This window comes from Lactuca virosa, chromosome 1 (assembly GCF_052849685.1).
Source record: "Lactuca virosa cultivar CGN04683 chromosome 1, Lactuca_virosa_CGN04683_v6, whole genome shotgun sequence".
In the NCBI taxonomy this organism is placed as follows: Eukaryota; Viridiplantae; Streptophyta; class Magnoliopsida; order Asterales; family Asteraceae; genus Lactuca; species Lactuca virosa.
This window is the reverse complement of record NC_136426.1, coordinates 38,403,087-38,420,002: the sequence shown is the minus strand read 5'-3', so window position 1 is coordinate 38,420,002 and position 16,916 is coordinate 38,403,087. Positions and strand designations below refer to the sequence as shown.

The 16,916-nt window shown below is 32.5% G+C and overlaps 3 protein-coding genes across 4 annotated transcripts; 1 reads left to right on the top strand and 2 right to left on the bottom strand.

The window, feature by feature from the left end:
* Nucleotides 1–3,835: 3,835 nt before the first annotated feature.
* Nucleotides 3,836–5,125, top strand: LOC145106413 (uncharacterized). Of its 2 annotated transcripts, none has more exons than XM_079043410.1 (3): nt 3,836–3,944; nt 4,187–4,242; nt 4,443–5,125. In XM_079043410.1, exon 3 carries the CDS (start codon nt 4,471–4,473, stop codon nt 5,044–5,046), a length of 576 nt encoding a protein of 191 aa, XP_078899536.1. In that variant the 5' UTR covers nt 3,836–3,944; nt 4,187–4,242; nt 4,443–4,470; the 3' UTR covers nt 5,047–5,125. The 2 variants fall into 2 exon arrangements, with proteins under 2 accessions (XP_078899536.1, XP_078899574.1); XM_079043448.1 differs by having other exon boundaries at nt 4,440–5,125.
* A 1,079-nt stretch (nt 5,126–6,204) lies between these two features.
* On the bottom strand, nt 6,205–9,453 carry LOC145106351 (putative protein phosphatase 2C 12). Its single transcript, XM_079043364.1, has 10 exons — nt 9,211–9,453; nt 8,637–8,973; nt 8,263–8,434; nt 8,019–8,172; nt 7,844–7,907; nt 7,608–7,715; nt 7,388–7,513; nt 7,055–7,299; nt 6,755–6,960; nt 6,205–6,675 (listed from the first exon to the last, which is right to left on the bottom strand). Exons 2-10 carry the CDS (start codon nt 8,835–8,837, stop codon nt 6,647–6,649), a joined length of 1,305 nt encoding a protein of 434 aa, XP_078899490.1. The 5' UTR covers nt 8,838–8,973; nt 9,211–9,453; the 3' UTR covers nt 6,205–6,646.
* Nucleotides 9,454–12,945: 3,492 nt separating this feature from the next.
* On the bottom strand, nt 12,946–15,677 carry LOC145104397 (B3 domain-containing protein Os06g0194400-like). The gene is made up of 7 exons (XM_079041654.1): nt 15,376–15,677; nt 14,873–14,971; nt 14,706–14,737; nt 14,434–14,608; nt 14,132–14,338; nt 13,960–14,053; nt 12,946–13,198 (listed from the first exon to the last, which is right to left on the bottom strand). Exons 1-6 carry the CDS (start codon nt 15,508–15,510, stop codon nt 13,991–13,993), a joined length of 711 nt encoding a protein of 236 aa, XP_078897780.1. The 5' UTR covers nt 15,511–15,677; the 3' UTR covers nt 12,946–13,198; nt 13,960–13,990.
* Between the last annotated feature and the right edge of the window lie 1,239 nt (nt 15,678–16,916).

Sequence of the window (16,916 nt, the reverse complement as noted above, 5' to 3'; positions counted from 1 at the left end):
TACCGAAAATGTCGGTTTTACCCTTTAACAAGATTTTGGTTCGTTTATGCTGCAAACTTATGATTTTTTGTTCGGTTTTACCCTTTTTACGGGTTAAGCCAGTCATCATTACAAATGGCAAGCCACATGTGCGTTGACTAGGCTTGATTTGCTGACATGTCAGCCATGTGTGTGCTGACTGTGTCCCTTTGGCTTCTTTATAAGAAAATAAATAGGGTATATAGAAAGAAGAGTGTAGGATCGAACCCACATCCTCCAACTAACAAACACACAAAGTTACCATTAGGCTAGACCGATAGTTACCATTAGGTTAGACCGATAGTTATGTTTTTCACCTGCACAACTAATATATAACTTATAACACTGAAACAATTTAGTGCCATTTTAATCTTGATTTCGATGATTATTATTATTATTATTATTATTATTATTATTATTATTATTATTATTATTATTTCGTATTTTAAAATAAATAGGTATTTTTTTGTGTTATCATAACTTTTTTTTTTGTATTTTCAATATAAATGTGTTTTTTCGTATTATCAATATAAGTATTCTTTTCGTATTTACAATATAAATAGTTAAATACATACATTTTGTATTTTCAATATAAATACCTATCTGTAGAATATCAATACAACTATAAATTTTTTTTCGTATTTTCAATATAAATACGTAGATTTTGTATATATTATATAAATACACATTTTTTGTATTATTCATTAGTAAACAAGTATTTGAATTATTCGGTTGAGAACTTCCAAATATATGGTATACATCTAACATAATCATATACATTTGAAGTTGAATACAACTAAAACTACATATTTAAAAGTGTAGATACGTTTTTTAGATATGGTATACATCTAGTATAAATACGTTTTTTTTAAAGCGTAAATACATTTAATAATAACGCATTTAAAAATTATTTATACATTTATTAAATTTATATCATATATACGGAATCTACGTATTTATATTGAAAATACGAAAAAATACATAGTTATATTGATATACGAAATATAGATATTTATATTTTAAAATAAAAAATATATGTATTTAACTATTTATATTGAAAATAAGAAAAAAAAATACTTAAATTCAGAATACGAAAAAAAAGTATTTATATTGATAGTACATGAAAATACGTATTTATATTGAAAACACAAAGAAATAATAATAATAATAATAATCAAAATTGAATTTAAATTGTTTGAGAGATATATATTATATATTATTTCAGCAGATGATAAAAGCAAGGAGCCTTCCAGCCTTGTGGTAAGCTTCTGGCTTTGTCAACTGCAGGGGGCGGGTTCGATTCCCGCTCTTGACATTTTACCTAATCTTGAGTTTTTAATAAAAAATGTTCCAAAGGAAACACAGTCAGCAAATCCAGCCTAATCAGCACACATGTGGCTTGCCACCTATACTAATGACCGGCTTTACCTGTAAAAAGGGTAAAACCAAAATAATAATAAGTTTGCGGCATAAAGGAACCAAAATTTTCCAAAGGAAACACAGTCAGCAAATCCAGCCTAATCAGCACACATGTGGCTTGCCACCTGTACTAATGACCGGCTTTACCTGTAAAAAGGGTAAAACCAAAATAATAATAACAAGTTTGCGGCATAAAGGAACCAAAATTTTGTCAAATGGTAAAACCGACATTCTTGTCCAAACTTAAGGCTTATTATGACATTATCCTTTTTTTTTTTACCATTTTTTGATTTTATTGAAGGCTGGTGAGACACACAAGCAAATACATCAAAACTCGAAAGAAGGAAAATAAAAAGGAGACACATGCGTGATGTGCAGATAGTAGCAACATGAAGAACGGAAGAGACTGGGATGCTTTTTCGGATGGAACAATCAAATGATTGGAAAAACGGACCTGGAATATCAACGCTTGTAGATTTTAACGAGCGAACGACATAAAGGAACCAAAATTTTGTCAAAGGGTAAAACCAACATTCTTGTCCAAACTTAAGGCTTATTATGACATTATCCCTTTTTTTTACCATTTTTTGATTTTATTGAAGGCTGGTGAGACACACAAGCAAATACATCAAAACTCGAAAGAAGGAAAATAAAAAGGAGACACATGCGTGATGTGCAGATAGTAGCAACATGAAGAACGGAAGAGACTGAGATGCTTTTTCGGATGGAACAATCAAATGATTGGAAAAACGCACATGGAATATCAACGCTTGTAGATTTTAACGAGCGAACGATGAAAGATCCAAAAAAATCAAAGACGATCCATAGAAGATGAAGTTGGGAATTGATCGAATCTGTGAGACTTTGAAGAAGAGAATGATGTTCAGGTGGCGCCGACATCTGAGCAATCCCCTTCTCTTTTTGATCTATGTTTTTCTCAACCTGGTGAATTGAAGAAGATGCTGACATGAAACGAGTCTAGGATTCGCTAGAGCCCTAGATATGAAAGGAAGAACACGTGAAATAGTCAATAGTCAATCAATAATGTAATTTTGTTTCCATAAATCTAGTTGTTTAATTTGGAATTATATTCTATAATACAGGGAAATGATTAAAAAACTTTTTATTAATTAAATTTAAATAAAAAAGATTATATATTGATTGGACATGAATCAGTTTCACACTTTGTTTACATATGATCCTAACTCTCTCTCTCTCTATATATATATATATATATATATATATATATATATATATATATATATATATACACACACAGACATTCCCTCTCTTCAATGATCATATTTCAAAAAAGAAAGTTTGAAACTCATTTAACTATTATAAAAAATACATCTTTATAACATTTCAAAAGCACACCTCTTCTTCCATTGAACTCTTTAAATTTCATTCTCATTTTTCTGTTAAAATGAATGTTAGGACAGTTGAAATATGCATATAATGATCCAAACAAGTAGAAGTGATGTTGGCAAAAACATACATTGATATTCGAAAGAATAACAAGATAAGTCAACATATATTGTCATATTTTTTGGAACAGTCCTGAATCATTTTAAGTTGCAACTTCGGGTTCAGATCGTTCAACGTATCAAATTGCTTTCAAATGGAAAAATATTAATTATAGAGTTTAATGTTATTTTCACTCACAAGATGAATACCCGGAAGCCTGGAGTTTTCGACAGTTTTAAACGTAACAAAAAATGAGTATCGCGAACACCAAAACATAAAAGATTTTTGTTATGAGTCAGCATGAAATATTTTAAGAATCACCCTTATTTTTCTGGATTTGGTATTGTAGTTGGATTTAATTTACTTTTTGTAGTATTTTAAGTATTTCTTTTCATTATAATTTTCGTTTTAAGATTTAATTTAAGTTTTATGGTAGTGTTTTCTAATTAAATGTTATTTATTATTTTTTATTTTATTTTTTTGTTTTAATAGGAAAATCTTAATTTATAAAATATAGGTTTACATGTATTGTATGTTGGATGATAAATATAAAAAAAATGAGAAAGGAAAAAATGATACAAATGATATGACAAATGCCTAATAATATTCTAAAAAACTAAGAAATAAAACATTAAAACTAGTATACTCGTGGTTCCAATCAATTCCAAACTTTTGGAATTGGCCTTTGGTTAGATCGGTTTCGGTCCGGACTTTGCCGGTTCCTAACTATTACCTAATCTCGACGTTAGTGTGCTTTTGATGTTCACCCTAGAAGCAATTTGTATTTCTAGGGACTAAACATTAATTTTCCATACTTGAGGTGCATATTTAGAATATACCGTCATAATTTAGGGACTATAATGAGGTGGGAAATAGCTTTGACTTAAATAAATAGTAAAAAACTAATGGCCCCTGGTTGGAATTAGGGCTTTTTGTTGAATATCCCAGTATCACATCATCATCCCCATTTTCTCACTCACTCTCACTCTCACTATCACCTTAATCGCTGAAAATGGCGGAGCTGCTCTCTCCGTGACCTGGTAATCTCTCTCTCTCTCTCTCTCTCTCTCTCTCTCTCTCTCTCTCTCTCTCACACACACACACACACACACAAACAAGGATGAGTTCGATTTCACTTTGACTTGATTTGAATTGTTTACAAGTTTCCCTCTTATGATAATTTTATAAGTTTAGTAATTTTGGGATTTTGGATCTTGGGATCCCGAATGTAGTTCAAAACTTTACAATTTTTATAATTGAACTCTTTTATTTGACGATGCAGAAAAGGGCTACCTCGTAGTTTTCAACTGGAAGTGCGAGACTGCGAGCAGAAACTAGGTATTTTCCAAATTATTTACCTCCTTTGTTTTCACTCGATTTCAATTTCCATTTTTGTGATCTTGTAAGCTTTTAAATTAAATGTGTGTAAGATTTGAATGTTGCTGAAGTTATAGCTGATTTCAGTATTCGAATTGCTCAATTTACTCATGAACAGTTTATGTATGATTTTATTCATAGAATCTATATATGATTAGCAGGGGCTTCCAGTTCCGAGTTGATGCTACAATGGCAGAATACGAGAGCAGTCACCATAACTACACCATACCAAAAGAAACGGCCTTACAAGCTCTAAACACCATAATCCAGCTTCACTTCGAGAAAACCCTAGAAAAGAAACGAGCTGTAGACCTACAAAAAAAGGAGCTATGGAAGCTTTTCCAGTTCTTCTTCCTGTTCTTAGCTCTTGTATTTACAGCTCAGGTTCAGTCCACTCGGCTCCAATGCCGCCATTGTTGGGTACCCATTGGTCTCCTCTCTTTCTCCCACCTCATCTTCTATGTGTCAGTGGCTCAGACACTGAGGTGCATCAATGGGTTCAAGTATCAGAGGAGGTGCCATAAGTTGACACTTGGATTAGCCACTGAGCGACTCAGGCAGATTAGGATGAGGATGAGCAGCAGCAGCAGTGTGGTGGCCGGAGGTGGTGAAGATGTTTTGAGGGATGATTATGAGATTCATTATCAAGAGCCACCGGATACTTATTTTGGTAAGTTTAAGAGGAATTGGGCTTTGCATTTTGGGTTTTTGATCTTGATTTATATTTTTATGGTGTCTTCTTCTGTTGTTCTTTTATGTTTCTAGGATTTGTAGTGAAACAATGAATGGAGGATTGAGATTTAGTTTAATCAATGTGATATCTTTTTATCCTGATTTTTGGTAACTAATGGATTTATATATCATTTTTCATATGTATTGCTTAAGGAAGGCTTAATAAAATGACTTTCACTAAAAAAATTGTAAGTTTGAGTTTTATTTTGGGCAATGCTCAGAAAAATTCAACATTTTAAAAAACCATTATGTTATTTCTGTGTCTTTAAAACAATTATTATTGTTATCATCATTTTTTGGTTAAATTAGTGTTTCGCAACCTGATATGTAATTAAAAAAATTACATGCATTATTAACATAAATTATAAAGCATATGTGGAATGGCAATCGGAAATTCTGGTAATGTTTATATCAATATGATAACAATTTTCTGGAATTATTAATTTTATCAAAATCAAATCAAAAAATATAATGAATATATGTACGAAAATAGCATAATGAGTTTTTTAAAGTATTAAGTGATAATTAGTCGGGTTCTTTTCAGTATTGCCTTTTATTTTTGGATAATATATCTAGAACGCTTTTAAAGTTGGTCAAAAGTTTCAACAGTCATTGAACCAAAAAGAATGTTAAAAAGGATCTACCCAACTTTCCAATCGCAATCCGTGTCATGTAGCCAAAATGGCGACAAAGACAAAAATATTCTTTGACTTCAACTTAATTTGTTGTCTAGCATAAATCTTTTTACAGCACTTTATAGTTGGAAAAAAAATATTTAAACGTTAGACCGTATTTTACGTAAGTTACTAAAAATTACATATATTTAAAATTCAATCACAAACACTACCGAGTGAGTGTATTTTTAAAGAAATAGGTTTACTGAGTGATACAATAATAACTCTTAAGTTCTTTCATTTTTTCTAATTTGGGTAACTAATTATTTTTCTTACTAATTATGTCACAAAACTTAAATGTTGCATGTTATTCAGATCACGATCTATATAGCAAAAATAAAAACAAAAATTGCTACTCAAATTAGCAATAAAACGATAGTTGGTTGATATATAACATACATATACGATGAGTGTTGGGTAAAGAATAACACATAATAACTATTTTCACATGAAAATGTCACAATGCATGTGACAACATAACACGCCAAACATTCTCTCGAATCAAAAGGATAACAAATTCCCAAATCAATTCTTAATTTCATTAAATTAAATCCCAAGAATCATACACAATCAATCTTACAACTGTTTCCACTATGAGAGCAATAGATCTACTAAATGGTATACAAAAATGAATAACTTCCAAATTCTTTTACCAATCGTATAAATTAACTTACGCGTTCTTGCTATATCAACACGGAGTTAGGGAAAATACTTTTAACTACATGATATAATATAATATAATAATAATAACAATAACCCTAATCTGATTAATTTTATAGCTTAAGATCTCATATCCCATAAATAAATAAAAAATTAAATTTAAAAAAGCTGCGAAAGGAACTTAACCTTCTGGTGTTTCCATATATATATATATATATATATATATATATATATATATATATATATATATATATATATATATATATATATATATATACTCAGGTCCAAATATCGCCTGCCTATTCACTTCCACTACTGTATCGCCCATCTGTCAATGTCACAAATTATTAGAATCTGACTTAATGGGTTAACCCAAATAAATAAATAAAAAAATAAATTGATCTTACTTCCAGAATGATTTTTTCCTTCCATGGCTTCTCTTTTCTCTTGACAAGTTACACAAAGAAAAGGGCCATCCCATGGTCTTGAATTGCGTGTGTTACATGATCCCCCCGTGTGTATTGAAATACCCTCACCAGGTTTCATTTCCACTTGACAAACCGCACATGTGAACAGTTTAAACATGTTACAAAGCGGGTATTTTGTATCGAACCTGAAATTGGAAAAAAAGTAAAAACAATATATCAGATATGGAAGGAATGGAATGGTTGATTCCATTCCGATGATAATGTAACGGAGTAACGGACCTTTCGGAAAGCATAGCGGATCCTTCCTCTACGAGCTCCTCCACTACATCTGGCTCCAGATATTCTTCACCAATATGAGATGTTGACTCGGTGCTTTTTCTCTTAAAAATGGCTTTCACTTTAAATACTCCTTTTGTCATCTTCTTGTGTTGGGGCATGGGGGGCGGATTCGTCTTTTCCGCTGGTAGAATGTCAACCACCACGCACGTTGTATCGTCACGTAATCCTTTCGGTTGTACAGCTTCCTATTAAAAAAAAAAGAGAGAATATAAAACTAGATGTTTACAGAAACATGAATGTTGACTAAAAGTAAAAAGACGATTATGCCCTTACTTTAACAACTTGACCGGCGGCTGCATCTGGCGGCATTCCACGACAGCATTCTAGAGCCGCTTCTGCTGATAAAGCATCCCATACGCCATCACTTGCAATGATAAGCCTTCCACCAGCAGATGACAGCTGCAGGTTTAAATCATGTCATATACTAGTCTACTACCAGAAGGGTATTTACGTCTTTTTTGCATGGTAGTGAAGTGAAATGAATTTTACTTACCTTGACTTGCTTAATGTAAGGAATAGGAACTATAAACTCTCCAACATCTAAATCTCCAATAGATCTTGAAAGACACAAGCCACCAGGCCAACATCTCAAAGGACCAATCTGCCATGATAATTGACATAAACAGAAACAGTAAAAACTCAATTTAATACAGACATTTATATATTTGATAGCATAAAAGGAAATAAAGTTATAAATGACTGAAAAAATCAAGATTAAAAGATTCATACCTGCGTACCACCACCTGTATTTAGCCTACCAACCTCACCACCACTTGCAGTGACACGTTCTGTCCTGCAAAATTAGAAAGAAAAAAAAAAAAAAAAACATAAAAATCATAATACTGTGTTCAAACTTCAAACTTCAAACTTCAAAAAGTAAGTTAACATTAACAGATTAACTTACTCTTCTTCATTGTCCTCAAATCTGTGATCTGCTGATAGATAATATAGGCTCCCATCTGCAGATTCAAGTATACAGCGGGAATCACCAACTGATGCTACAGTAACAATGAATCCTTCAATAATTACAAAGGTCACAGTTGTTCCTGACAGTTGACCTGCAATCGTTCATCACCATATTTAAGCACCATTCCACATATGCACAGTGTTCAGATTCAGATGGAATTGAAAAAGAAAGACGTGCACACCTTTTTCTTGGAAATCTTTATCTGTTTTTATAAACCCGGCCACCAGAGCCCTAGGCAATGCTGCAATCCATTCTTCTCGGTTAAGGTCTGCTGGAATAGCACTCAAGACATTGTTTAAAAGATTCTCCTTGGTATATATAGCTGCTGCAGCCCCATTATGGCCATCAAGTATCTGCAAATACAAGTTTTGTAAGATCACCATCACCATCACCATACTAAAAGAAAACTAGAGGTAACATATCTCTAAAACCATCACTTGTTTCGGAATCCTTCTCAATTCATATGAAATCACCAAATTGGGAGATTCTAGTGAATTACAGAAAATAAGCTACTCATCAATCTCATTAGAGAAAGCTTAGAGAGAGATAACGTACCCCAAAAACGGAATACGTAGTAACACCATCTCCCAACACGCGTTGGCATTCGCTCTTGATGAGTGTAAAATCTTCCCCTTTTTTGGATTGGTTGGCTTGACCACTAACAATTTCCGGCCTCTCGATCTTTTCATTTGCCAATTCACGCTTCAGCAACACCGATAACGGGACCGTTTGATGCTCGCCTTTATGGGAGGACATTTCCTCGGTCCCTTCGAAAATCCAGATTTATAGAGAAAATATGAATATATTCTTCAACTCTGCGCCCTAGCAATAATATTTCAAGCCTAAAGCCTTCCACCTGCTCCTATTCGATGATCAGATTCTCAACAAAATCCTACAATACCAAAAGATCCATTATAAAACAAACCACTAGATTAAGCATCAGATTCAATTTCAACGAAGTGTTTACATCGTAATTTCAAACTTTCAATAAATCAAACACGGAGAAGATGTGGATTGGTGTATCAGAGCCTAATTAACGAGCAATGTAGATGATCAAAGAGGAAGAACAACAAAGCTTTTGTAATGTATTTCGAAAGATTTAACGGAAAAAAAAAAACAAATTACATACAGAAATTCGTTGTAGATGACGAAACTCTCCAATGGCGGGTGCGATTGAATGTTGCCGACAAAAAAACGAGAAAATTGAAAGAAACCAATAATTAGAAAGCGATTAAGATTCGTAGCAAAAATTCCGCGAGAGGGAGAGAGAGAAGGAAGGATGCAAATGGATTTGTGTTCGTCTGTTGATTATTTGGTTTATTTGTTATTTCATTTTGGATGTTGATGTTATTTTCTCATCATGTGCGAATGCACCGTTTTCGGTTCGAAAAGCCGGCTTGGAGATGAGCTGAGCTGTGACTGACTGCGTCGTGAGTTGTTTTTTATGTCTTTTTATATATTCTTTGTTTTTTTTTCAATGATTTGGATAATCCTAGTGGAATATTGGATTCGTTAGACATCTTTTTTTTATTTTGTTAAGTAATTTGGATAAATGATGTATAAAATATCTGTAAGGAAATGAAAATTCATGTAGGAAAATAAAAAAAAATAATAATAATAAATAAATGATCGGAAATTTTGTAAAAAATTATAATTTTACGGGAAAGTATGATTTTCTTGATTTCTTTGTTAAATTGATTTTATTCTTTTTAATTATGTCAAAAGAAAATTATTCCTTAGATTAAGTTATTTTTTTATTCGGTCTATTAAGTAATTAAGAAACAAAAATATAATGTGCATATTACTTTATATATCTATAAAGGTATTCGGTTTGATCATACAACCTTATGTACGACTCTTATTGCATGCACTTAAGACTATGAATCAAATGATTTTTTTCTGAACTCACCATCCAAAAATCCTCCATTGTTCCTCTTCTAAGGAATTATTAGGGTTCATAATTCAATCTTGTTTAACATATACAAGTTAGCATTCTACCCATCACATACAAGTTATTTTTGTCGCTGAACTTTTTTCTAGTGTTTTATTTTAATCATTATATTTTGTTTAAGTTGTTATTAGTCACTGAACTCATCTTTTTATTCGTTTTAGCCATTGTAAAGTTTTTCCATGTTGACATTACATGTCAGCATCCCCATTATATAATTGATGATGAGGTGGCTAGTTTTATTCATTTTAGCCATCAACACTTACGTACCCGGATTTGGGGTCACAGTGTCGTTTGTCTAATAATAATAATAATGATAATAATAATAATAATAAAACATCAAAATAAATCAATAATGAAAAATCACCCCGTAATACCAGTATAATGATTTATATTGCCAATATGAAAAAAGTAAGTAACCATATCACGAGATTATGGGTTATCATCGGTTAGGATGATCAAAATAAACAAAAAAATCAAATTAAATAACTAATGATAACTTGAATAAAATATGATAAAGAAAAAGTCAAAAAAATTAATAACATACTTTTTGTACTCCTTTTGTTTTTGAGTTTGACATATTATGACATTCATTCTCCATATTTGGGTAAAAGAATTACCAAAAGGGTGGGTCCTTCACGAATGCGTATTCTCCTGACCTTTGTGGCCAACAGTTCGGAGATTTGGTCAAAACCACATGGAGTGTAGTGCACAGTATCCTTTTTAACATGTTCGTATTTTCATTATAATATTTTTTTTGAGTTTTTTATTAAAAGAGTTGTATTTTTCTCAAATAAGATTTAGTCTTTTATGAAATATCGTAAAAAAGATGATTATATTGTCATATTGATTTAGTTACATAAAAGTATCTTAGTTTATCATTGTTTATAGTATTTAAATTATTTGATTAATATTCAAAGTTCCAAACATTTGTCTTAAATTACATGCATCATAAATCGTATCAATTTCAATGGAAATGAAACCGCTATACGTGGACCCATATGCAATAATATAAAATAATTGGGGGTTAAGTGGATGTTTCTATTTTTATAGGACACCAGCTGTAAGTTATGATAAAACGAGAACAAATTGCAAATTGACAAATTCTTCCTGATAGCACGGAGAAATATATGGAAATTATATGGTACTATAAATTTTGATGTTTGCCCATCTTCTTTAGATAAAATACATATTCAGCCCCTCGGTTCTTTGTGTATTATATGCAATGTATTTGTTTATGACAACCAGCTTAGTTTTAACTTGTTAACATGGTCACGAAAGTTTAAAAATTATTAAAAAAAACTTAAACTTTACAAAAGTTTCATTTGAGTTGATGTAATGATGTGGACCGAATGGATTGTCGTTCTTTACATTCAATTGGAATCAGACTAGAACCAAAAATGACAACTAACTTTATCCATATTATTATAAACGATAGTTTCTACAAAGTTCAAGTTTATTAAACTTTAGTAAAGAAACTAGAGATTAAGACAATGTACCACTAATTCTTGATGTTGTATATATATCTTTGTTTATACACACATGTTTTGTTTTTTTATGCCTTTTAATAAGAGAGTTTGAAAAATTGGTTAACATGTTATTAAAGGTTAAATTATCTCAAACCATAAATATTATGAAACCGTAAAAAATCACTAAAGGTTTGATTTTTTCACATGCCACCTAAATGTTGAAGTCTATGTTATTCAAACTAAAATATGAAGTTAATCAAATAAAGAGGAGTTGATAGGCTTTGACTTCATTCATCATCTAATTTTTAATATTTTTTCCCATGTATTCTTACCTAATTTTGTAAAATATATGTTGGTTACAAATATGCATTATGCTACTCATTAAGGGAGTTCTTTTAATAGACCGTGTCCATTGAACATAGATGAAAACCTAAAGAAATGAACTTGTAATGAATAGAGAATTGACATCGAATAGATGCATGACTCTTCATTTCTCTCTACAAACCGAGTCTTAATATGTAAAGTTCTTAACTGCACGAATAAAAATCTTTTTACCAACTTCCAGAAAATGTCAATAGACAGTTTATAATCAATTAACATTGATCTCTAATCGAATTAATAGTACGTAAGACGCTTAATATTTCAAAGTAGGCATCTAGTAATTTGTGGGTAAGGTTTTAGTTGGTTTTGGTTAGAGGGACTAAACTGTTAATTTATAAATGTATAAGGAGAAAGACTTCAAGTGGCCAAATAAGCAAAGGGTGTAAAGGTAAATACTAGAATATTATGATTTATGACTGGGCCAGCGGCGGAAAGCCCAATTATTCGCCGTTTTTGTTTGTTGGATTTGTGTCGCATTCATTGCCGTCAATTCAGAGTTAGACTTCACTTCGCCACCCTGTTACTTGGTATACGTTACATTAAACAAAATTTTTGATTTTTTTTACAAGTTTTAATGGCAAAAAATAAATACCCAACTTTATAATAAACTTTCATTTAGAATAATTCAATGATATTTACCAAGTTTATTGTCATTCTTCATCAAATTAAGTTTGACAACCAACTTTATCCATATTACTTAAATTTTGACCTTTTAAAAAGTTGAAGTACTTTTTTTTTTTGTTGATGATAATATATATTAACATTTAAACATTATAAAAATGTAAAAAAAAAAATAATAATAATCGTTTTCATTTAGTGGGGTCCATTTAGTTTACAAAAAATCACAAAACCCTTTTTGTTTTGACACAACTGATCCTTTTGGTTTCATTTTCTTTTGACCTTTGTCTTTAACTTTAAGTTAATGGAAGAAAGTGAAAAATGATTGAGTAGGTTTCTGGTTTTCCAAGCTGGACAAGGACTTGGACAGGGTTCATTCGCTTCACCCAATTAGCTGGATCCATCTGTTTCTTTCTTTAATACATACAACCCAACCCCACTCACCATATTTTCAACCCTCAATTTGCAACCATTTTTCAAACTTTCCAAACTTGAATACCCCAACATACAAAAGTAGAAATGGGCACTATGAGCCACATCACATACAATACAACTGGGCATGGCATAATTGTAATTTCATACTTGATAAATTACATCATTAACTAAAAGGCATTAAACCTTTGTTAGTCCTAAACTCTACATAAAAGAAACCAAACAGCACTCGATCAAATAATATCTCCAAAAATGTGCTGAATTTCATCCTACAAAGTAAATGGGAAAATGAGAAACAAAAAGGCGATTAATGGACAGTGAACAACCTGTAAGCATGTTTAGTTTTAGATTTTCAATCTCTTGAATTACTTTATTAAAAAAAACGAATCTATATTTTAATAATTATTAGTTAAAAGATATAAGGGGAAAAAGAAGTTACCCTTTTTGAAGTTATTTATGTAACATAATGAACAACCTGTAAGGATGGCTCTCTATGTACCAACACACATGGAAATACATGTGCAATTATGACATATATAGGTATAAACTTCATTCAATTCATCAAACCTACTGCTTAAAACAAAAATCTAGTCATTATGATTTATGGCTTTTGATTTGTCATAAAATATAACCATTTTTTTTTTTACTATTTCGATAAATAACCTTCGTATTCCAATAGGTCCACTGGGAAATCACTATTGCTGCGAAATTTACTTTATTGTATGGCCCCACAAAAATAATATTAAAAAACAACAAAAAATTATATACTGTGAATATTTTCTTCTAGCGAAAATCATAAACTTTTTATCAAACATTTTCTTTAAAGTTTTCTCTTTGAATTTTCAAAAACCATTTTCACGACATTGCAAAAATGAAGCGTTAGATTGAAATTTGAGAGATTTTCCATAAAAGGTGTAAAAAAGAATTTGATGGTTATTTTGTAGAAAGTGAAACTTTTTAGGTAATTTTGTGGCAAATAATATCCACATGCAAACCATAGAAAAATCAATTAGAAAGACTTGAGAATTACCTAAATTAATTTGTTCAATCTGTGCATAAACTTAAGCCTCCAAATCATCCTTTTCACCCTCTTCATCATAACCTTTGCACCTTATAATATACACCTAGAATGGCATAAATTTGTAAAAATGGCAATTGAACATATCAACATAGAATAATAACAATAATAATAATAATCAAACCTTAAAGACAGTAGGTTGAATTCGGTGGAAAACAAGTGCATCTCCATCTACCAGTTGATGATGAATGGAGAAACCCCTCCATCCACCACTAAGGCCTCCTTTGTGAGCCAAATACACAGTTGGAAACTCTTCACCTTCTTCATCTATCAATGTCACAGTGCAATCTGTCCTTGGTAGGCTTTTCCTGCAGAAATGAGTTGGAAGACCCTGTTTTATTAAACAATCAACATCAGTCACATTAATTAATATCTCATATTTTTTTTTTCATATATGCAACAAAGAAAAAAAAAAAAAGAACTAACCAGCCAAAATCCACCAGTTGTATGTGATTGAAGCATGGGTTTAACAAATGAAGGATGACCACCTTCAAGTTTAGCTTCTAGTTCTTCTGCTTTGTCTATTGCATAGTCCCTAGCTTCATCAGATGCATACACACGATTTCCCAAGTCCCTTCGTGAATAGCTATACCTTCTTCCACTACACAATTTTGATGCAAAAGAGAAAACTCAATGGGTAATCAAGATTCAAGAATCATACATGGAATAACTTTTAGGATAATTTACTAAAAGCTTACCTTCTTGGTAACTCAACTCGCTCGTAAACCACCTGCAACAAAAAAAGAAAACGCCCAAAAGGATCAAATAACTTTTGGGTCCAGATCGTTTCCAAATTTGTATGCAATGCCACAAATGGATTAAGCAAAACAATGGAGTTCAGAGGGAAAAAGGAGAAGAAACATACGAGTTCCTTGTAAACAGGGGCAGGAAGATGCGCAACACGACTTGACCTTCTGACCTCCACCATTTCTGTCCCAATGACACGAGGTTTTGTGCGCTTCATCTTTCATTGTTACACAAAACACAGAAAATCAAGTTTAGATCGCAATAAAAATCCAATATCGAGACACAATGCACAAATTAGGGCTCATTAAGCTTCATCTTACTGTTGTTACAGACAAGGAAAACCAGGTTTGGATCAAAATTAAGAAAACTTAATCGGTGCAACATTTTAGGCCTTTCATTGTGTTAATTAGGGATAAAAGGTTACTTTTACAATTGGTTCGTAAAACCCAAAGCTAAACCAATTACATAAACATATTTCATTATAGCTTGGGAAAATTCGAATCAAACACGTGTCTCAATAGGTCTAGGATTTTGTGATGGAAAATGTGAGAGTGTGTGTTGATGCAAACTGGTTCTCAGACAAAAAGAACAGAGTGAGAGAGACAGAGAGTAGGAAGAAACCGGAGAAGGCGTAGGGGAGTGAGCGGTTTTTAGAGCTTGAGTGAGCTGAGGAAGATGAAGCTCTTCCATCCGTTTCTTGTTCTCCTCCAACCTTTGCTTACGCAAATCCTCATAGTTTTTCTTTGAGACCACCATGTTTTTTCTGTTTCACCTTCTTCTTCGCTGAATGTTAGAGAGAGAGGGAGAGAGATATGATGGTGATGGTTATGGTGGTGGTAGTAGAATCGGCGAAGGTAATGAAGAAAGTTTGACTAGGGTTTCCTCAGAGTCGACCGTTAGAATTCATTCCAACAATTTGAAAAGGAATGTAGGCGGGTTTATGGACAAGGTTTAATTAATGGGAGCTGATTTTCCAAGACTTCTTCCACTGAATAATAAATTGATAGACTATTTTACCCCTCAACTGCATTTAATAATTGTGAATAACTAATATATGGAATATATGGAAGTGTTTTTTTTACCAATAATATAATGCCATAAATAACAAGATTTAATTTTTCACGTGAATATATCACTGAAGTAACATATATACCAAAATCTTTACTATTCAACTTGGTAAATAACGGATGCTCCGCAGAATATGAAAAGTCATGGTGGTACAGATGAACAAGGATCAACGGAAGTCGGAAGGAAAAAAAACACTGGTGTGTGGCCCAACACATGAGCCGATAACCACCTTCTACGTATCTAATTTCCATGGATACACACACGAATTGAGAAACACCTTCCAGGAGTTCGGGACGGTAACTGAAGTATATTATGCCATGAAGGACTCTAATGGTTAAAATTCGAGTTTATAGGATTCAAGGGAGTTAAAGACATCAATGAGATGGAGAAAAAGCTAGACGAAATCAACCTTTGATGCGTAAGAACCCAGCTCCTCCTAAGCCTACCTCCTCTCATCGGTTTCCGGTTGGCTATGTCGCCGGTCACAAGGATCATGTAACACCCCGAATTCAGAAGACCTAGAAAAGAAAGGAAAACCTCAAGTCAAGAAGTCTACTCGCCGAGTCCAGAGGGATGACTCAACGAGTAGGAGTGAGTTTTTGTGACGCGAGTTAAGTGACCTACTCGACGAGTTGGTCTGGGTTTGGGAAACCCTAAATTCGGGCTTTTGTCCCCTATTTAAGCATCTTATTCTCCATCTTTCAGCCCCATTCTCAGCCCCCACTATCCAAACCCTAATCCACGAAACCCTAGTGCCTCCCATGAGCTTGTTAGCCATTTATGAGTGTTATTGAGTGCTTGAAAGCTTGAAGAAGAAGAAGCCTTGGGGATACAAGAAGAGGCTAGTAGATCCAGAAACCTCTTGCACTTTTCATCATTTTCTGGTAAGAAAGTTCTAACCTTGATCATTATGCACTTAGATCTCTTCTTTGTCACCTTTGAGGGTTTTTGGTCCAAGAACCCTAGCATGTGAGAAATGGACGTCCCAAAGGCTTATGTTTTCAGATCTAGAACCATTAAGGGCTATTATAGCATAAAGGTGTAAGCTTTATGCCATAGGAGTCCCCATGCAAACAATAGAGTGTTCTTTTGGC